Source organism: Spinacia oleracea, chromosome 2 (genome assembly GCF_020520425.1).
Source record: "Spinacia oleracea cultivar Varoflay chromosome 2, BTI_SOV_V1, whole genome shotgun sequence".
In the NCBI taxonomy this organism is placed as follows: Eukaryota; Viridiplantae; Streptophyta; class Magnoliopsida; order Caryophyllales; family Amaranthaceae; genus Spinacia; species Spinacia oleracea.
Genome location: NC_079488.1, coordinates 114,147,189 through 114,168,890, shown reverse-complemented (window position 1 = coordinate 114,168,890; position 21,702 = coordinate 114,147,189). Strand labels below are relative to the sequence as shown.

Sequence of the window (21,702 nt, the reverse complement as noted above, 5' to 3'; positions counted from 1 at the left end):
GTAATAACAAGCCTATCAGAATCAAATGAAAGCTTCAATCCAGCCTTCATTAGCAAGCTACCAGAAATCAGGTTCCTACGCATTTCTGGAACATGCAACACATTGGTAAGAGTAATAAGTTTTCCAGAGGTAAGAGTGAGAACGATCTTCCCTTTGCCTTGAACAGTTGCAAAAGCTGAATTACCCATGAAGACATTTTCACCATCAGTTTTTTCGTAGGTAGTGAACATGTCTTTGTTGGTGCAGATATGTCTCGTTGCTCCAGTATCAACGATCCATTCAGCAACATTACCTGTCAAGTTAGCTTCTGAAACAACATCAACAAAATGGTTAGGATTAGAAACTTCATTAGCTTCAGCAAGGTTGGCTTGGTTCTGATCCGACTTCTTCTTGGATCTGCAATCTACAGACTTGTGACCAGTTTTCCCACATTCAAAACACTTGCCCTTGAACTTATACTTCATTGGTTTCCCTTGAGGCTTGAAAGGACTTCCCTTTCCCTTAAACTTTTCAGAATATGCATGAGGCTTAGGTTCTACAAGGTTAGCCTTAGCAGACCCGGAAAACACAGATTGACCCTTATCCTTAATACGATTTTCCTCCTCAATTTTCAGGTGACCTACAAGCTCCTCTAAGGTAAGGTCCTTTTTCTTATGCATTAACTGATTACGAAAATCTTTCCAAGAGGGTGGGAGTTTCTCAATTAAAACTATAGCAAGGGTAATCTCACAAATACTCAAACCCTCGGCAGCCATAGCAATGCAAATATTTTCATAAGCATGAATCTGATCAATAATTGGTTTATCATCTTGGACTTGAAAAGCTAACCACTTACTGACACAATAACGCTTAGTACCAGCATCATCAGTTCCATATTTCTTTTCTAATGCATCCCAAATATCCCTAGCATGATTAAACCCCATATAGATATCAAGCAAAGTATTCGACATATGATGCAGCAACATGCCCTTACATGTCCTATCATCTTTAGCAAATTTCAACTCAAAAGCATGCAATTCAGTTTCATCATCAGGTTCGACAACGTCATCAAGCACATAAGCAATCTCAATTTGTTCTAAATAGAATCGCATCCTAACAGCCCAACGTTTATAATTCTTGCCATCAAGAGGTTCTAACTTAGACATATCAGGAATCATGAATTTGGAAGTCAAAGCCATAATAATCGTCTTTTAGATTGTTGCGATTAAAGCGAAAATTAGAACAAACTTATCTGATTCGATGAACTGAACGAAGAACAATTGTTGCGTCGTGGACACCCACTGTCCTAAAAGACGATTCCGCGCTACCTCCCGGTGCAGTAGAACAGAATGCGGTCGCCCTCCAGGATTAGCGCAACTCCGACGTTGTGTGCACTCACAAAGCCGGATGGAGTCAGAACGTATGCCCAAAACCGAGAGCAATTTTGTGTGAGAGTAAGAATGTGTTTTCGTATTTTGTGTGTATAATTAGAAGGAAAGCATTGCAACAGACAAAAACGGCTGAGGGAATGAATGTTGCAACAGCCAAAAACGGTCAGAGACATTGAATGTCCGCGAACCGCATTCCCAATTCCCAATTCCCAAGTCCCAAGTCCCAAGTCCCAAGTCCCAAGTCCCAAGGCCCAAGGCCCAAGGCCCAAGGCCCACGGCCCACGCCCGGCCCGGCGCGCGCGCGCGTGTGTGTGATGTGTCCACCCATACCATTCTCACACTTTCTTAAACAAGAGTTACACTCATTCCCCAATTAATAAACAAGAGGAATATGAAGAGTTTTTCCAATGTGGGACTTTTGAATTTTCACTCACCCTTTTTTTCCTTTGTGTTTCCCAATGAGAATTTCCAACACTTAGGTCTCTGTAAGTTTGTAGTATGATAAGGAGAAGTGTCACAATGGATCGAGACTATACATGGGTTAATTCGACCCTCCTTAACAAGCTAAGATCCTTAAAGAGGAAGACAATAAATATTCTCACGATCTCATCCCAACCATGAGAAAGTGGGATAATCGTACAAAGCCTTTACCAGTGAATCAAATACTACCTCAAAGAAAAATGGTGGCACGTGTTACAACATACACAAGTTGATAAGTCACGATCGAGTAATTGATTTTATCACAAGAAGCATGATGATTTCTTTTCTTTTTTATTTGACGGGGAATAACAATATAACTAATAATCAGGTATACGGCGGCCATCTAAGATAAAATCGACATGTAAAAACCATAGATTTACATAAAGACATAATTGTTATAATAAAAACAATTACCACTTTGCATCCTAAAAAGTATGTAGGGTGTTTTCTAGCTAGTTCTTGAATCAACTAAACTGGTATCTATAAATTAAACTCTATTCTTTTAACATTATTTTATCATATTTGTGCATGTTAATTGCCTTTAGTAGGTCATTAAAATCATTATATGACGACCCCCCTTGTTCAACAGCTTTTTTAGCTAACCCACTAAACTTCTTAACCTTCCTCCTAAGTTCTTCCCCCTCTTCTCCTCCTCCCATAACCCTTTTAATGGCTTCCATTATCTTCCTCTTCTCCACCACCTCCGTCTCGTCAACCGCCCACGTTTTCCACACCATGTTCCCAACCTCAACTCCAATCTTAATTACTTGTGTCACAAGTTTCTCATTGTAGAATTGATCAGCAAATAACGGCCAAGTAATCAATGGTACCCCTGCACACACCCCTTCTAGCACCGAGTTCCACCCACAATGCGTCAAAAATCCTCCTATGGCTCTGTGCTCGAGGATTAACAGTTGTGGGGCCCACCCTTTGATCACGAGCCCTCGTTCATCATTATTATTTCCTTCAAACCAATCTGGCAACCAATATTCTTCTTCTTGTTCTTCCTCGTCATCACTTTCTTGATCATTATTATTATTATTATTATTATTATTATTATTATTATTATGAGATTTCATAACTTTACCTAACACCCAGATAAAATAACACCCAGAATCCATAAAAGCACTAGCCATTTCACTAAGTTGAGCCTTAGTAAAACGACTTAAGCTCCCAAAACAGATGTAAAGGACCGAATTGGCCGTCTTCGAATCGAGCCAATGTAAGCATTTGTCTAGATCAAAGATCGAACTCTTGTCCCCTCGTTCGAGTTTATCTTCCAAAGTATGTCTATTTAACATAAATAACGGTCCAATACCCCATGACTTAATTCCTACCCCATTTCTAAAATAATCTACATAATTAGACTCTAACCCGTAAAAACTATTCATGATTACTCCAAAACTGCCCCTCTCTGCTTTCTTTAGCCTCTCGAACAACTCGTTAAAGTTCGTTTTCGTCTTTCCATGGTCTTGAAGTTGTGACCGTGTCAATATAACCTCGTCGGGTAAATTCGGAACCGTGAACGGGTCGTCGACCCGATCGGGTCGAACCCGATACCGTTCGAGGTTGTAACTAACACAGTTATTAAAAAAACTACTTCCACTAAACGCCAGCCTCGGGATCCCGAGGCTGGCGGCGACTTCGACGGTCCAAGGGTAAAGGTAGTCAGACACGATGCAGTCTGGTCTGGTGTCAAACAGTATTGTCTCTAACTTCGGTTGCAACATGTCGATTGCTCGAATGAGCTTGAACGTCGTCTCGCGTGTCGACACTGACACGAGGTTTTCACAACCTTCGGGGAGGCCTACTTCCTTCAATGGGAGGGAAATTGTAAGGAATGTGATTTTCCGGCTACCGGAGTTGTCGGTGTCTCTAGTGGTGGTGGTTGCAAAACGCGAGGCGTTTGTCGGGGTGGTTATGATGGTGGCTTTGGTGTTGCCTAGGGTGGCAAACGCCCTAGCTATGTCCATCATTGGCATCATATGGCCTGGTGCCATGTAGGGTAGGAACACTATGTGGAGTTGTTGTTCTTGTATAGACATTATGATGTCTTAATATAATTTGAGAGGAATAAAAGTAGAAAATAAATTAAATGTGGGCAATTAAATAAAGGGGTTAATTTAAAAAAACTATATATAAATTTGTTACATAATTGACTTGAAAGTTTGAGGAATTGAATAATTGTTGCCATGGTAATAGGTGTTGTTAGTTTTATAGTTAATTTAAATATACTTTTGTAAGGTTCAATTTTCTTTTGACATTTTCCTAACAAGGAGGTATAGCCGTATAGATTTTTTTGGAGAGATTAGTGGCATGACAAGTATATGTGGTATATGTTTTTCCAATAATTTATGCTTGTGGAGATGAAACTGTTACCCACCTTTTAAGGTGGTAAGTGGGATGATTTTTGTAGGAAAATTAGTAGTCAAAATTTTATTGCATATTTCTCTCAAAAAAAAAATAAAAAATTATTGCATATCAAAATTGATGTCCGCAAGGAAATTCATAAATGTGAATTAATAGCCGGACTATTTTTTAAAATAAATAATTTATGCTAATTAAGTGATGATTTTATAATAACATCAAAATATAGGCGCGCAATTCAATTTGTCCCTTAATTAATTCAATATTCGCGCTCCCCTATAAAAAATACTCCCAAAATTAAATTAGTCAGAAAATAGGTGCGCAATTCAATTTGTCCCGTAATTAATTAATGCGATATGCACACTTTTCCCTCCAAAAAAATCAAGAAAAATGGACATGCAATTCAAAGTATAAATACTTGATAGTTAGATTATTCCCTTTATCGAAACGAAGTAATACTATGTCAACAAAAAAAAAAAAAAAAGAAACGAAGTAATATACCTTAATAAATACAAAGTATATTTAAGACTTTCATGGCTAATTATTTCAAAGGATGCATGGACAACATTAACGATTGATGAGCACTCGCGTGTATCCAAGAATAACCAACACTTTAAGATTGCGTACTCCAAATTATTTCTTTTCAAGAACCCCTTGCGGAAGAAAATCTACAGAGAACTGTCGGAGAACTACGACCCACGATCCATGTTAGATACACTTTACGTAATCTTTTTTTCTTCATATCTTATCATTCATGAACAATTAAACTCCCAAATTAGATCATGCATCTGAGTGTACAACCCACACGCAATTTCAAATAATGAACTTGCTGGTAATTTCAAATAACGAACCCACGCAAAATTTCAACAACCCCCGTTCAATTTAAAAATTAAATGTAATTGGTCAAAATAAAAGCAAGTAAGACCTCTTTAAAAGTAAAGAAAGTGGAAACTAGTTTGTACCTTTACATCATAATATTATAGCTTCTTTAAATAATTGTTGCAGTAGATCGATGACAATATAAATGTTACTGTTGCTACATTTAAGTGACATTTTTGAAAAATGTTGTCTAGCTTTTTATGCAATATTTTGATATATGTTGTCTTTTCAAGCAACAATTTTTAATAATGTTGTTTTTTCGGGCAACAATGTTGAACAATGTTGTATTATAGGCAAATAAAAAAACTTGTACTCCGTAGTCTTAAACAAAATAAAGGTGACAATTTAAGTGATTGTTGTCTTAAATACTCCGTAATTCATAGCAACACTTTTTTAACCGTTGCTTTGGAATTTAGTATAAATTATATTAGTTAAAGGTACCATATTAAAATTATGTTGGTTCAATGGTGATTGAGGCTGAACTTGGTAGGGAAAACCCTTGTTCGATTCCCCGCAACAACAATTGGGAGAGGACTGGAACCTATATATCAAACCAGAACTCGCCCCGAATCCGAATTAGCCCTAAACGTGAACCGGTTCTAACACCATAAAAAAAAATATTAAAATTGTTGTCGTATAATATACTCCATAAAGGGTAACAATTATAATAACGTTGCAATTTTTTGTGTTGTATATTCTCATTATTTCATGTACATATACTTCGAAATACATGTTACTTTACGAATAAAATTTTCCCGAGTTTATATTGAGCATTAGGTGTATTGAGACATAGTTAACTCGTCTTTCGTGTGACACATTGATTTTTTTTTATCGATCCAATAAGTTTATTAACGAAATTACATTGAGGCATTATTGCAACCTCAATTTATGGTACACGATTAATATATTTGTTGCATATTTAACTTGGAAACTTTGAATAAATTTTTTCCCTGAAAATAGGTGCTAGTTGTTAGTTTAAATATACTTTGTAATGTTCAATTTTGTTTTGACATTTTCTAACAATGTGGAGATGTTTTAATTTGTTGGAGAGATTAGTGTGGCCTAACAAGTAAATGTGAACATGTTTTTCCGACCATTCATGCTTATGAAGATGAAATTGCTACCCACCTTTTATTAGGAAAATCAATAGTCAAATTTTATTGCATTTCAAAATTTATGTCCACCAGGAAATTTTAAAAATGACTCAATAACTATAAAAAAAATGTATGCCAATTAATTGATGATTTGTAATAAAATAGAAAAAATAGGCGCGTAATTCAATTTGTCTCTTAATTAATGCAACATTCGCGTTTTCCCCTAAAAAATTTAATTAGAAATAGGCATGCAATTTAATTTGTCCGTTAACTAATGCAATGTTCGCGCTTTCTCCTCAAAAAAAGAATAAAAAAAACAGGCGCGCAATTCAAAGTATATTTGATGGTTAGACTAGTTCCTTTATCGAAACAAAGTAATATACGGTAACAAATACAAAGTATATTTAACACTTTTATGGCTTATTTCAAAGGATGCATAGTCAACATTACGATTGATGATCACGCGCATGTATCCATGGGTAACCGACACTTTAAGATAACATACTGTAAAAAGTGCTTACTCATGGTCAATCGTGTAAATTATTTCTTTTCGAGAACCCTTTATGGAAGAAAATCTATAGAGAACTGTTGGAGAATTACGACCCAAGATCCATGTTAGATACATTTTACGTAAAAGCCATATTTTCATATCTTCTCAGTCCGGAACCATTAAACTCCCTAGTTAAGATCATGCATCTGAGTGTACAATCGGCGCGCAATTTCAAATAACAAACCCGTGCGCAATTTAAATAATGAACCAACGCGCAATTTTCACAACCCGCGTGCAATTTCAAATTAAAAAAAATACTCGTACATTGTTACAATAAGAGAAGTATCTCGTACATTAATTTCGTTATGATTCCAAAAAAATAAATTCTTCTACGCCTGTGTTCATTTCATTACAAGTTGTATACTTAGAAAAACATGTTATTTTGAGTACAAATTAATCCTGGGTTCATATTGAACATTAGGTGCATTGAGATATAGTTAATTAATTCGTTATTCGTGTGACACATTAAACCTGTTTTTAATATTATTTTCGATCCAATATGTTCATTAACAAACTTACATTGACACATTATTACAACCTCAATTGATGGTGCAAGATTATTAATAGGCAAATTTGTCAAAAACTACCTTATAAAATATGATTTTTGCGAAAAACTACCTTATAAAAAAAATGTTGTAATAAACTACCTTATAAAAAATTTATGTTGTAAGATACTACCTTTTCCCGAATTATGAACGTTTGATCGAAATTTCGGGATTGACTTTACCATATATATGTCACGTGCCATTTAATTACGTCTTTCCCGTTAGATGTCGCGTAATATGCACCTAGTAAAGTCAACGTCGTAATTTTAAATTAATGCTCATAATATGGCCAAAGGTAGTATCTTACAACATAAAAATTTTATAAGGTAGTTTATTACAACATTTTTTTTATAAGGTAGTTTTTCGCAAAAATCATATTTTATAAGGTAGTTTTTGACAAATTTGCCTTATTAATATCCTTCTTGGACCATCAACAATAATCCCAATTTTTATCAATTCCCCTATAAAAAAAAACAAATAAATCCTTATAGTTATCGATATGTTTTTTTTTCTTTTGTTGAAACTTAGTTATCTATGTGTCCATAATTTTACATATGCACTAAATATATTTAAGCTATATTAATAACCGTATCAAAACATGTAATCACATATAAAATTTGTACACTTATCATTTTAGTGTCTATGTTCTTCCTATCTTTTCACAAAAACGAAGAATCCTAACAACCAGAAATAATTATGTTCTTATCTTTTTTAATTTTTTAATTTTTTATTACTCCAAAACAATATTTTAATTTCCCAACAACAATGTAATTATCCAGAATCCCTAACAATTCTAACCAGTAAACCACAATCCCGATTACCAAGGCCATAATCGTCATTTCAATAACTGTCGTGCAGAAACCAAAACCACTGTCTTAAAACCAACAACACAGAAAGTGTTTTACACGCTCTAATCATTAGCTCATCCTTCCTTAAAGTAAAAAACACGCGCTGAAAGGAGCGTGGTTAAGTAGATGTTTTAATCACTGTAGTTAACCTGACAGGGGTAGATTAGTCATTACGACCTTGTTATAGTTCCTCAAATTTGCAGGATTTTCTCCGAATAGTCCTAACAGACAGACCGAGTGTGAGAGTGAAAAACCCAAACAATATCTCCTTTGTTGTTGAATTTCTGAAACAAAAACCCTAGAAAATTCAATTTTTGCAGAGCTTTCTCTCTCATCAGAGCTTCATCAATGGAGTCGGATGGTCAAAGACGATGCCACTATCAGCCGCAGCAGCAGCAGCAGCAGCTGCAGCCGAAGGAAGTGGACCCGGGGATGTGGCTATGTTGTGCTGGAAGCTTGATTCAAACATCAAATGTCAATTCAAGGGTTTACTACTTCCCTCAAGGACACATAGAGCAAGCTTCAGGCCCAGTTTCTCTCAGTGAAAGGGTAACTTCTCAACCTTTTGTGCATAGTCGTGTTCTCGAAGTTTTGTTCCTTGCTGATCCCATCACCGATGAAGTATTCGTGAATTATCGTCTTCAACCTTTGAATCCAACTGGAATTACTTACGAAGGTCCTGCAACCGCTGACGGTGGTGGTGGCGGTGGCGGTGGCGTTAACGGGTTTGTTTCGTTCGGGAAGGTTTTGACACCTTCAGATGCGAACAATGGTGGAGGATTCTCTGTGCCGCGGTTTTGTGCTGATTCGATTTTCCCACCGTTGGATTTCGCCGCCGATCCACCGGTGCAGAACATCAGAATCGTTGATGTTCAAGGAATAGTGTGGATATTCAGGCATATTTACCGTGGGACCCCTAGAAGACACTTGTTGACTACTGGTTGGAGCAAGTTTGTTAATGGTAAGAAGCTAATTGCAGGGGATACTGTTGTTTTTATCAGGAAAAAGCTAACTGGGGAGTTGTTTGTTGGGATTCGAAGGGCTTATAAGACGCCGCCTGTTTTAACCGGCGCCTATGCAGCTCTGGCGGCCAGGCCTAAACCATCGCCGCCTGTAGGGGGTTTTTCGAGGACTAAGAAGGGGAGGGTGCCACCAGAGGCGGTGGTTGAGGCGACGGAGAGAGCATTGAAAGGGTTGCCGTTCGAAGTGGTGTATTATCCGAGGCCTGGGATGTTTGAATGCGTGGTGGCTGCTGGGAAGGCGGAGGCGGCTTGTAGTAAGCATTGGGCGCCTGATGTGCGGGTCAAATTGGCCCAAGAAACTGAAGACGGGTCAAGGATGACGTGGTATAATGGGAAGGTTGCTTCCTTGGTCGTTGGTCCTGATCCTGGATCTTGGCGTGGTTCTTGTTGGCGGATGCTTGAGGTATTGCCATTGCATACCCATGTTTTTATTTTAGAATTTTATTGGTTAACATTGTATATAATTGATTGTAGTAATGGAAATTGGAGTTCTGTGAAACGTTTGTGCTCATTGTGATTGGAATGTCATAGAGTGTTTGAAGGATTAAATCTGGATGTTTCAAGGAACTTTTGTCCTTTTTAGGAGAGTGTCTGTGTTGCATGGTAATCAAGTGTCGATCTAGTGGTCTTGCAGAAGTGACATTTTTGTGGGTATGAACTGAAGATCAGTCATGAGGTGGTTAGAATGTTAGATTTTCATGTGTAGTAAGAAAGTTGATTTTCTCGAGCTTTGTAGATGGTTGAACATGGGAATTTGCCGAGATTTAGTCCCATAATTCCATTGTTAATGAAATTTGGTATGTTTGGTGTTAATTCACTGGTGCTTAGGGGTAGTATTGAATAGTTCTGGAGGTAATGAACAGTGTCTGTTTTGTTGATTGAAAAATTATGTTTGTTTCTTTGAAAATGGGAAGAGAGGAGATCTGGGGGTTTGGAATTTTGGATATATGATGTAGAACAATTATTGTAAATGTATTTCTGGCCTTCCCTGGCTGATTTATTTGTGAATGGAGCTAGAAATTGTTGGTTTTGATTTATTTCATTGTGGAATGATGGCTGGATTTGCATGTTTTATTGAAAATGTTGGTTTGCTTGCTGCTTTTGGTAGACATTGTATGCTCTGTAAATTGTTAACTTCAATGATTTTGTGGGTTAAATCTCCTATCAATCTGATTTTATATTCTCATCCCCGAGTGGTTGTTCAGCTGAAGAATTGAAGAAATCAGTCTTGGTTTGAGGATAAAAAACCTAAGAAAGTTAGGGGAGTTAGACTGCTTATTTTCAGGTCTAAAGGGGCATGGACTTTGGATATGAGGTACTCAAGGAGTGGCCCGTCTTTCTGATTCCTCAATGCATAGGTGTTAACAATGTTAGAATGACCGTAGCGAGCTTCCGTTGCCCTGTAATTTATTTTTGAAACCTTTTTCCAGTGTTTATTTAGTTAGATAGTGGAAAGTGGTAATTTCTCCTGCGACATGTGGACCGGACCCTGATCAGTGATAGGGACAGTTGCACTAGGATGATTGGTGCTGTGTCTTTAGAAATCCAATTTTCCTTGTGGTATTATAACTATGGCTTACTGTTGCAGGGAATTTCTGTTGAAATGGATCTAATTTATTCGCATGTCCTATGTTAAGCTTTTAATCTCATTGCATCAAAGATATATCTTGTTTGGTTTACTGTCATTTGAGCCAGAAGACACATACGTCGGAATTTTATCTTGTGGTCATGCTTACGTGATGCCTGTGACTTTGTTGTAGGTCTGCTTCATAGTTTATTTTCTTTCGAACACATACTTATATGAACTGCTGTGATGCTTTTATAGTACTTGTTAAAAGGCGTCTGTTTCAAGTGCAACGAGCTTATACAAATGTTCCTGTTTCTGCTTAGGGGTAACTCCTTGCATGCTTTGCCAACATGCTTGATTTTATAGTCTGTATGTCTCTGTCCATGTTGCTCTTGAACATGCAAAGAAATTCATTTGTAATGCATAAAAACTATAAATATTGTGTTACATCTCAATATATTTTCCAGGTTACTTGGGATGAGCCTGAACTTTTGAAAAACATGAAGACGGTTAGTCCGTGGCAAGTTGAGTATGTTGCAGATGCACCTATTCATGGTGTATTTCCCCTCACCAAAAGGTTTAAGGGTGCGCAGGAAGGTGTTCGACTTACTGACGGGGAGGGAGAAATCTCCTTTTCTTCAATTGCATTCAGTTCAATGATGGACAAATATACCCCATCATCCTATATAAATTACAACAATATTCCTGCGGGCATGCAGGGAGCCAGGCAAATTCCTTTTCCTCTTCCATCTAGTTCACCTATTATCATCAATGATGGCAGCTCTCGTCAGAGGTGCCCTGATGATAATGTGGACATTTCACAAAAGGTGGTGGAAGCTCAAGCGTCCACTGACCCGAATGTTGCTAGTTCGTATGAGACATCTTCACCCGAGAGCTCAAGCAGTGTGCAGTTACCCAGTAAAGGGTTCACTTCATTTCAGCTGTTCGGAAAGGTTATTCAGACGGAGCTGCCTCTTCTGGAAGCGCCTCATATCGAACTGCCTCATATCGAACTGCCTCATATGGGGCCGCCTTTCGTAAATAGAGATGACATAAGCTGTACAGAATGTGATGACTATACAACTGAAGGCGCTAGGAATACTGTGGATAATTCCTTGTCAGAGACTACTCAGTCTCAGAAATTACCTATGAGGAAAAATTATGCTTTGTGATGGTGATTTGCAATGTGAGGAGACTGGGAGGGTTGTACAGCAGTACAGGTATGCTTTGCGTACTTGTGATGATAAGTTTTTCTCCATGAATTATTTGTGATGATAAATTTTGTGCATGAATTATTTGATATGCTTACTGCATTTTAATTGCTTTTTCCAAAAAAATAACTGCAGTTGCTTTTGTATGTGTGGATTTTTATTGCTTCTGTTAGGGCCCTTTTAATTGGAATTGGGCTTTTCATGTTATACTAACCCTGTGTCCCTGTGAGATGATCTAATTGGGAATGGAAAAACCAAGCCAGGTAATTTTTATTTATGATTCTTGGATAAAATTATGCTATTCTCTGATGTTTGTTGCATCCATATTATTGGATAAAAAACACATTCACACTGTCCATTTATACTGTCATGTAATTCGTAAGAGATATAATTAGAGGTTGAATGTTGATCTTTGACAGGCCCAACCTTTTTTGGTTGATGGACTCACAAGTCATAAGTTTATTGTGTGCGGAAAATAGCCTGCACTATATATTTTGCTTATAATAGACCAAATCAGGCCCAACCATATTGTTTATTGCGCATAGTAATCTTGGATGCATTGTTTTCTTTTCTCTTTTTTTCTTTCAGGTGAAATACAGTATATGAATTGAGATGTTATCACAAATTCTATTCTTATTTACAAGGGCTGTACAATAAATATTGTACACCAGAGTAAAAGTAAATTTCAAATGCTTAAAAGTTAAGCTTATATAGGTAAAAGTTATCTAAGAGTTGTAAATTTACACTCTTGTGAATTGGTCAATGCCTTTTGCATATGTTTATCTGATTCACCATGTCACATTCCATGTTTGATTGTAGTCAAGTTTTTCTCATTCTGCAAACAAAGTGCAAACAGTTTTAACCATAGAACACTCTGCAGGAAGAAAGTGACAATTTCTTTTTGCTCAGTTTCAGGTACGTGGGATTGGTGTACGCAGGCATGCACCAGATAGTTCGTATGTAGTTCAGTTCCGGACCTAAGTTACTAGCTAGTAGCTTGTTTGTTGATGGGTAGTTTGTTTTTCCCTTCGGATGGTTTGTTTTGGAGGAGTTGTAAATTCTGAACTCAGAAGTTTGGATAATTTGCGTGTGATGGTGTGTGTGTGTTTAGATTTTGGACATGAATGTGGATTTATCCCAAATTAGAATGGGAAATAAACCATAAAACTTTTTTCCCAAAAAAAATAGGGTGTTGAGAATTTGATCCTTTTCAGTAAGGCATTCTTGATCAAATATTTTCATTGCGTTTGCGTGTGTGCATCTCCCTTTGTTAGGGTGCATTCTATTACCTGATTTTCACTTATTTTTTTCTGAACTTATCTCATTTGAACTTATTAAAACTTATCAAAACTTATTTTAGTTATAAATATACTTGGTTAACCTTTATTTTTTCTGAACTTATTTTATTTGAACTTAAATGAACTTATCTGCAATTATTTTTCCTGAAATAAGTGGAAATAAGGTGAATAGAACAGAGCCTTAATGATTTTTTTTCATTGTTTTGCGTGTGTGCATCTCCCTTTGTTAATGGTTGATGTCTTAGGTGTCCAATTGATAGTAAGTTAATTTGAAAATTACAAGAGTTGTTAACGTTAAGAATGGTAATGATAGAATGGTAAATAAACCAGGTAAATTTCATTGTTAAAACTCTGTTTATGTTTAAATTCTATGGGCGATTTCATAAATTGGAAAAAAACTTTTAAGTTGGTCCATTGTAATTTGAATCACTCAATCATAACTAATTTCAGTCTAGCCTTATTTTTTTTGATGGATCATTTGAGTCTAGCCTAATTACATTTAAGCTTGATATTAACCCAATCTATTGCACAAATTTGGCGAACTATCACTATGACTATTTTCTTTTCACATAGATCAATTTTATTTTATAAAGGTAAATAAAATAAGCATAGGAGATCCTCCGCACAAGGGGAACGTCTAAGGAATCGTTTTGTACAATAGAAGACAAATCTTGAATATTAGATTAATATAATACTATTATACACCGAGTGTCCTACACTAGCAATCCAATCAGCGGCCTTGTTAGCTTATCGGTAGACATACTTGAAATCTCGGTGGTATAAGACTGAAACAGAATCTTAATAACATTGATGATGCGATGAAGTTTTTAAGGGATGGACTAGACTCTTTTAACAGAATTGATGACCAGTAGGTTATCCCCTCTAATGTAAAGGTGTTTTATATTTAGCTTCATAGCTTCTTGAATACCTTCGGTCTAAGCCGATTAACAGAGTAATATTATTTGGTAATGACTACAATTAACTCTACCTAAACTTAAAAGATAAACTATACGAGTTTGTGATCACAAATATAGGATCTAAACTATGCCTTATGTGGCTCTTATAATTTTTTTGACTCAACGTCTCGACATATTCCAAACATGACTTGAATATACATGTGAGATGGATCAAAATAGGCTTAAAATACCATTTAATACACGATACACCCGAATATACCTAATAATTTTCAGGACCTAAAATGGTACAAGTACAAGTAAAACCATTTGTGTCATTGGGTTGGATGATTTGGATTTTAGATCCATTCCTCCCACTCTCCCATAATACTCCCAAACGCAATTCCATACAAGAACATCCTTCTAGAACTCTCTTTGCCTTCTAATTCTCCCCCTCTCCACCTGCAGTTTCAATTTCAGTTTCAAATACCCAAATCAATCTTCATTTTCTCAATTTCAATCAAAAAAATTAGATAAAAAATGGCTATTTCTCTCTCAAACACAAGCACTTCATTTTTGTGCGCCCCATTTTCAGTTTCAGGTGTCAAACGACCTTCAAAATCCCACAAACCCCTAACCTTACCTGTTCAATCTTCTCCCAGAAATAAGAATCTAAATCTCGCAACAAATTCTCTCTCATCTTCTCTTCTTCTCCAAAACCGCCATTGTTATGATGATTTCAGGTGCTGTTTCTCCTTTCAGGAAGAACAAGACTCTACTACCACTGTAAGCTTCTTTGTTTTTCTCTTTTAATCTGTTTTTCCTTCTGGGTTTTTGTTTAATTTGTTCATAAAGTTGCAAACCTTGCTGGGTTTGAGTTAGATTTACTTAATTTTTGACATTTCTGTGAATTTTGATTGAACATGTAATGTCACTCACTCCTGCTGATGCATTATGCTAAATAATTGTTGATTTTGAATACAACATACAGTTTGGGATTAATGGAACAATTGGCATTTGATTTTGAATACAACATACAGTTTGGGAGTAATGGAACAATTAGCATTTAGAATCTACTGGAAATTTGATACTGAGGGGCAAATTATTTGGATGTATTTCATTGGTAATTAGTATTCATTTCTTATGATTTGAATTCTTTTGGGTTTTTTTTTTCAGTTTGTTCATAAAGTGAGCAAAATTTGCTGGGTTTGAGTTAAATTTGCTTAATTCCTGACATTTTTTGTGAATTTTGATTGAACTTGTAGTGCCACTCACTGCTGTTGATGTGTCTATTCTAAATTTCTCTGTAACAATGTTTGATTTTGAATATAACATACAATTATTATTTGAATTTAGAATCTACTCGAAATTTGAAGTCTCCAAATCTATTGGTAATTGGTATTCATTTCTTATGATTTGAATTCTTTTTACTGGTGATTTTAGATGGATGAGGAAATGCTAGAGGAGGAAGTCGGGGAAACAGAAGAAGAGACAAGTACCAAGAATATGTGGGAAAGTGTGGAAACTCTCACTAAATATTATAAGGAGGCTGTTTTAGCTGGGGATTATCAGACCATTACGGAAATAGAGACCGCCTTTTACCGACTAGAAACAGAAAAGAACGAGTTGGTTGAGAAATTATCAACTTTGACAGAAGAGATAACTTCTGGAAAGGATAGATTTATCCGCCTGCAAGCTGACTTTGATAACTTTAGAAGGAGATCAGATAAAGAGAGACTATCAGTTCGAAGCGATGCACAGGGAGAAGTAATTGAGAGTCTTCTTCCAATGGTGGACAATTTTGAGAGGGCGAAGCAACAGTTAAAACCAGAAACGGATAAGGAAAAACAAATTGATACAAGTTATCAGGGCATATACAAGCAGTTTGTAGAGATCATGAGGAGTTTGCGCGTAGCTGTTGTAGCTACCGTAGGGAAGCCTTTTGATCCATCGGTAAGTCTTATATCTTGACTGATCATTATTCGTTAGTCACCAACTTTATTATTTTACTATGCCTTTGTTCTGATTTATGGTGATGTGCTCTTGGTGATGTGCTCTTGGTGATGTGCTCTTGATCAATTTTATAGCATTTGATTTATGTTATCTAAACCTGCAAATTCTTTAAGATAATTGTGGCTGCATAGAACTCCTTTTAAGTCATATGTATGGTGATGTGCTCTTGATGACTTTATAGCATTTGATTTATATTCTCTAAACCTGCAAATTCATTAGGATAATTGTGACTGCATAGAACTCCTTTTAAGTCATACGTAGTGTTTGCTGAAATTGTTGGATTTAAGTATTTAACCACCAATATATCTTATCACTATTTGAAGCCGTATTCTTGTTAGAAGCTTATCACCCTAAAGCATGCTTAAGATTGGCCGTGATTGTGAAATTGGCAAGTTTAGTTTTGCACTTTCGCATACTGTTGCATCTTTGTGATCAATATCGGAACTTCTGTTACTTTATCTTCTTTTTCTTTTGCATTTTGTGCTTTGGGTTTTTATCAAGAGATCTTCATAGAGCTATTCAGCACAAGAGTACTAGTGCCAATCGATTCCAGCATGTGTTTCCTTCCACCCTATGCTTACTGCTTATTTCCCACGTGTTACTTTAAGCGGTTTCATAAAGTGAGTAAACTAATTGATTAATTGAAACTTAGGAAACTAATTGATCGTGGCCTGCATAGTAGTCCACTAATAACCCACTAACTCAACTAAACAATTAAACCGACTTCCTAGTTCCTAATAACTTGCCACTAACTAATTTACTTGACAAGTAACATGTGTCCCTAAACTTTAGGAACACTTTGGAGGACCAGTTCCAACAATGGTTGAGGTAGCTAGTGCCCCTTGTATGGAGCTGTAGAGTGAGAATCATCTTGCCCGCTCATGTAGTGTAATACGTGTCCAGATGGCAGCTTAGTTACGATTCATATCATGGCCGTTGAGGCAGAAACATGGACTGTGTTGAAACTAGATCCTCCATGCAGGGCAAAGCAATTCCTTTATTGATGATTTACTTTTACAAGAATTCCAGTTATAAATAAAAGGCTACCCAAATGGTCATTTCTCATTGGCTGTTGGGTCCATTTGTTCCTTTATAGTTTATCCTCGGGGGCACACGGAGATTTCAACCATAGTAACCACATCCACGGTATCACTTGTCAGAAGATTCTCTGGTTTTGGGGACTATAACAGTATGGTTTGGCGGAAGGGATATTTGATACCACTGGAGTAATGTATTAAGGGATAATAAAAGTCAAACTAAAAAAATATAAGGTAATGGGATGAAATTGTGGGAAAGAGAATAAGTTAGTGTTGGTAAGAAGAAAAGAAAAGGAAAGGGGAAAAGTGACCATTCTTATGGGGGTAATAGTTGCCCACCATCCAAGTAGGGTGATTATTACTCTCATTTGTGGGGTAATAGCTTCCCCCTTCCTCCCTTCTCCTCAAAACACCACCACTTCTCATCATAATACCACCACACAACCCTCCTACAACCACCTCAATTCACCTTTATTTTTTTTCATTAAGGTGGTTTGACTTTTATTACCCTTTTAATCCATTATACCCAATCCATTACCCCCTTAATCCATTACACCCAATCCAAGCATGCCTCTTAAGTAGAAACTCAGGACAATACATGCCTTTGGAAGTTGACCAACTAACATAGGCCAGTATCAAGGGTTAAAAAGTTTTGGGTAGGTATAAAAAACTTACAGATTCGCTGAAGTTTAATATTTTGCCGGTGCCTTGATCTGCAATGATCTAAACTCAACCGCTTTCTTTGGGTAGGATTTAAAATTTTCTGGTGCATTGGATAGAATAATCACATCCAGTTGGTGTTCTGTTGAAAAAACAAGGCATGATTTTGTAATTTCTTTTGCGTTAGATAGGTTGAGACTTTGATTTCCACTACCGCTGAGTAAATGATTGTTTAGCTACATGGATATTAGCAATGTTACCTAATTCCCTAATCGCCCCACGAAACCGAGAACCAAAAAAGCGAACTACAACTTGAAACTAGTATATTTTTGGTTTTATTTAGCAAATTAGATAGCGAATTGAGAAACCCGTACCCAATCTCATACTAGCGAATCAGGTAACAATGAATATTGGCAGTAATTCTATGGAAGTTTGTATTTCATTTTTGTGTCGTGGCTCTGATATTAGTGATATCCAATATTAGTGTTTGATTGGAGCAACTTGAAATACAGGGGTACAACGTAGAAAAATCCAAAACTTAAAGAGTTGCTGAAGTTAACATTTTGCCGGTGCCTTGATCCGCAGTGATCTAAACTCACTGTTTTCTTTGGATAGGAATTTAAAATTTCCTGATTTTGTAGTTAAGACTCTGATTTCCACGACTGCTTGGTAAATTAATCGCTTACTTACATGGATATTACTATATTAGCAGTAATTCTATGGAAGTTTGTATTTTATTTAGTGATACCCATTATTAGTGTTTGATTGGAGCAACCTTGAACTTTTATTTTCTTGATGTAGCTGCACGAGGCCATTGCTAGAGAGGAGTCTGAAGAGTTCAAAGAAGGAATTGTAACTCAAGAATTCAGACGTGGGTTTCTTCTTGGTGATCGACTTCTGAGACCAGCAATGGTGAAAGTTTCTTCAGGTCCTGGTAAGAAGAAGAAAGATGATGCAGCGGCTACTCAGATATCACCAGAGCAACCGGCTGCAGCTGCTGCTGTGGATGGACATTGATGCACAATGCTGCATTTTTGTTGAATGTGAAAAACTTTTGCTTCTTTTAGGTACCATCTCTTAATATTTATAAAACCCTAATGATTTATTGGTCGATATTGTACATTAGGCTTTCTTGGCATCCATCCTTACTAGACCTGTCAAACGGGTCGGTCGGGTCGGGTTGTAAAAATTATTTTCGGGGTTCGAATTAATCCAGGTCGGTCACTTTTGGATTTGGGTTTACAAATGCTTTTAAGACCCAGAACTTTCGGGTTCGGGTCGACTAACAGGTTTAGAGATTTTAAAACGCGTATTATATCTTCCTGGTGCATTGGATAGAATAATCACATTCAGTTGATGCAGCTACGTACTTTTGCTTCTTTTAGATACCATCTCAGTAATTTTTATAAAACCCTAATGATTTGTTGGTCGATATTGTAATTTTTACATCACCTGTTTTAGGATTCTTAGCATCCATCCTCACAAAAGAGTTGACATCATTATTAATGGTAGGTCTTGAATCATTAATTTCCCTTTCTTTGGTTTTTTCTTTGATTCTTCTCGTTAGAGGACTCGTGATTATGTATCCATGATAAAAGAAATTAGAGATAATTACATTACTAAAAGCTTGATTTTAAAGTTCAACTCTAACAGTGAGATACCAGACATGAGCTGATGAAAAAACAGATACAACACAACTATATTGTCTATATATACTTAAAGTAACACATACTCAACATGATTTCTATAAGTATAGTCATATTTTATTTCATAATTCAATATAAATCATACTCCGTATTACTTATAAAATAAAAAAACCAAAAACTGAAAACTGACAGTGATACCAAACGAATCCTAAACTACTCAGTTCTTGGCCAAACTAGCACTTTGACGGCGAGGAATGAATTCCTTTCTTGAAAACCAGACATATTTACCACGAAATTTGATCTCACCGGTTGAGGATTCTTTAAACCGGAACAATTTTGCACATAACTCCTTTTCTTGTTGCATAACATTTTCTTTACTATTACCAGACAAACGAACAGAAGCCATAAACAACTCCAATTCTTTTCCATTATTCAAAATATACTTCATTACCTCAACATCATCATCACTAAGGTATTTCATCTCTACCCTTTTCAACCGATTCAAACAAGGAGTAGTTTACTCGATTTCATGATATGATGCTTTCAATTCAATGTTCTAGTGTACGTAGGTTTTGCATGGTATTAGAAGAGTGTCGGAATAATAATGCTTACAAGAAGAATATGCGCTAAACATTAAGACTTGGGTATTAATTAGGATTAGAATTCTTGTCTAATTCGAATTCCTAATTTCGTAACACTTTCCTCAAGTTGGAGCATGGTGTGGATCACGAATGACCTACTTGGATAACAGATGACGCTTCCCTAGAGCCTTAGTGAAAATGTCGGCCAGTTGAGATGTCGTTGCGACGTAAGATGGTGCAATAATCCCTTCTGTGACGGCATCACGAACAAAGTGACAATCAATCTCAATGTGCTCAGTGCGTTTATGAAAGATTGGATTCTTTGCAATGTGTAAGGCAGACTGACTATCACAGAAAAGTGGAATAGCCTTTAGGATGATGAACGTCGAGACTTAAGAGTAGACTCTTCAACCATTTTAGTTTGCATGTAAGGGTTGCCATATTGCCATAGAACGATATTCAGCTTCTGCTGATGAATGAGAGACCGTATGTCGTTGCTTCTTTGTTTACCATGAAATGAGAGATTGGCCCAGAAAGATAAGCCAGCATAATCAAACTCAATTGTTAGACTAGACAAATTATCAAATATTGGAAGAACATCCTGCATTTCTACTACTGCCTCACAATTAGTGACATTCAGGCGAAGAGAGCTGAGAACATAGTCTTCTATAGAGTATAGAAGACATTTAATGTATATGCAATAATTAGTGACTAAAGTAAACAGATTAACCGGAAGATTGTGCTCAAATTTGGCGATCTTAGGCACAATAGTGGGGTTGAAAACTCAAACAAGGCATTTTTCCAACTAATAAAACCACAAAAAAACACGTGTTTCTAAATATGAAATAGTATTATTTTACATTGCTTTCATAAGTATAATTTATCATTCTCCATTCATTCACGTCCTCTATAAATTCAAACATATTTTAATGCATATCACAAACTAGTAAATTCTTCCTAGAGAAAATGAACTCTCTACTTTTCTCCATAATTTTAGTTGTTGCAATTCAATTTTGCCCTATCAGTATCACCCATGCATCACCATCCCTTCCTTCCCCTCCTCCTCCTAATCCCCCTCCTGATTTTGCACGTACTATTGCTCTTGCAATGGCCCAAGGGCCTTTGCAAGGTTGTTTCTTGTTTGAAGACTCCAACAAACACGGAGTTCACTCTTCATGGCATATGGCCCTAGTATGCCACTGGAAAGCCAATGGTAAACTATCCCCCAAAACCAGCGGTGTATCCAATATTTTTTTATTAGGTGGGCCGAAAGCTAGCCATTTAACTAATTTTCCTAAAAAAATTAGCGGGTTATGTTTAAATAAAATGGGTCAATTTACGTTACTTAATCCTTTAAAGTTTAAACATTTGTTTAAATTAAAAAATTAATATATGATGATTTATTCAACCTAGCTAAAATGAGAAAGATAACATGAGAGTTCAAACAATCACCAATTTTAGAGGTACATTGTTACATACATCCATCAATGTAACTATACAATATATATGTTTAATATTTTATAATATATGTACTCCGTATCATATTTGTGTAATATATGTGCAATATGTGTATATATAATATATAATATTATAGTATATAATTTTTTGAGCTACTGTATACTCCCTCCGTCCCGGAATACT

The 21,702-nt window shown here is 36.3% G+C and overlaps 3 protein-coding genes across 3 annotated transcripts; 2 read left to right on the top strand and 1 right to left on the bottom strand.

Moving 5' to 3' along the window:
* Positions 1-2,192: 2,192 nt before the first annotated feature.
* On the bottom strand, positions 2,193-4,057 carry LOC110782771 (scopoletin glucosyltransferase-like). Its single transcript, XM_021987359.2, has one exon. The coding sequence runs from the start codon at positions 3,893-3,895 to the stop codon at positions 2,345-2,347; it is 1,551 nt and encodes a 516-aa protein (XP_021843051.2). The 5' UTR covers positions 3,896-4,057; the 3' UTR covers positions 2,193-2,344.
* Positions 4,058-8,345: 4,288 nt separating this feature from the next.
* LOC110787348 (auxin response factor 17) lies at positions 8,346-13,177 on the top strand. Its single transcript, XM_021991987.2, has 3 exons — positions 8,346-9,558; positions 11,190-11,942; positions 12,843-13,177. Exons 1-2 carry the CDS (start codon positions 8,482-8,484, stop codon positions 11,892-11,894), a joined length of 1,782 nt encoding a protein of 593 aa, XP_021847679.2. The 5' UTR covers positions 8,346-8,481; the 3' UTR covers positions 11,895-11,942; positions 12,843-13,177.
* Positions 13,178-14,470: 1,293 nt separating this feature from the next.
* LOC110787431 (uncharacterized) lies at positions 14,471-19,080 on the top strand. Its single transcript, XM_021992088.2, has 3 exons — positions 14,471-14,910; positions 15,568-16,077; positions 18,636-19,080. Exons 1-3 carry the CDS (start codon positions 14,665-14,667, stop codon positions 18,849-18,851), a joined length of 972 nt encoding a protein of 323 aa, XP_021847780.2. The 5' UTR covers positions 14,471-14,664; the 3' UTR covers positions 18,852-19,080.
* Positions 19,081-21,702: the final 2,622 nt, after the last annotated feature.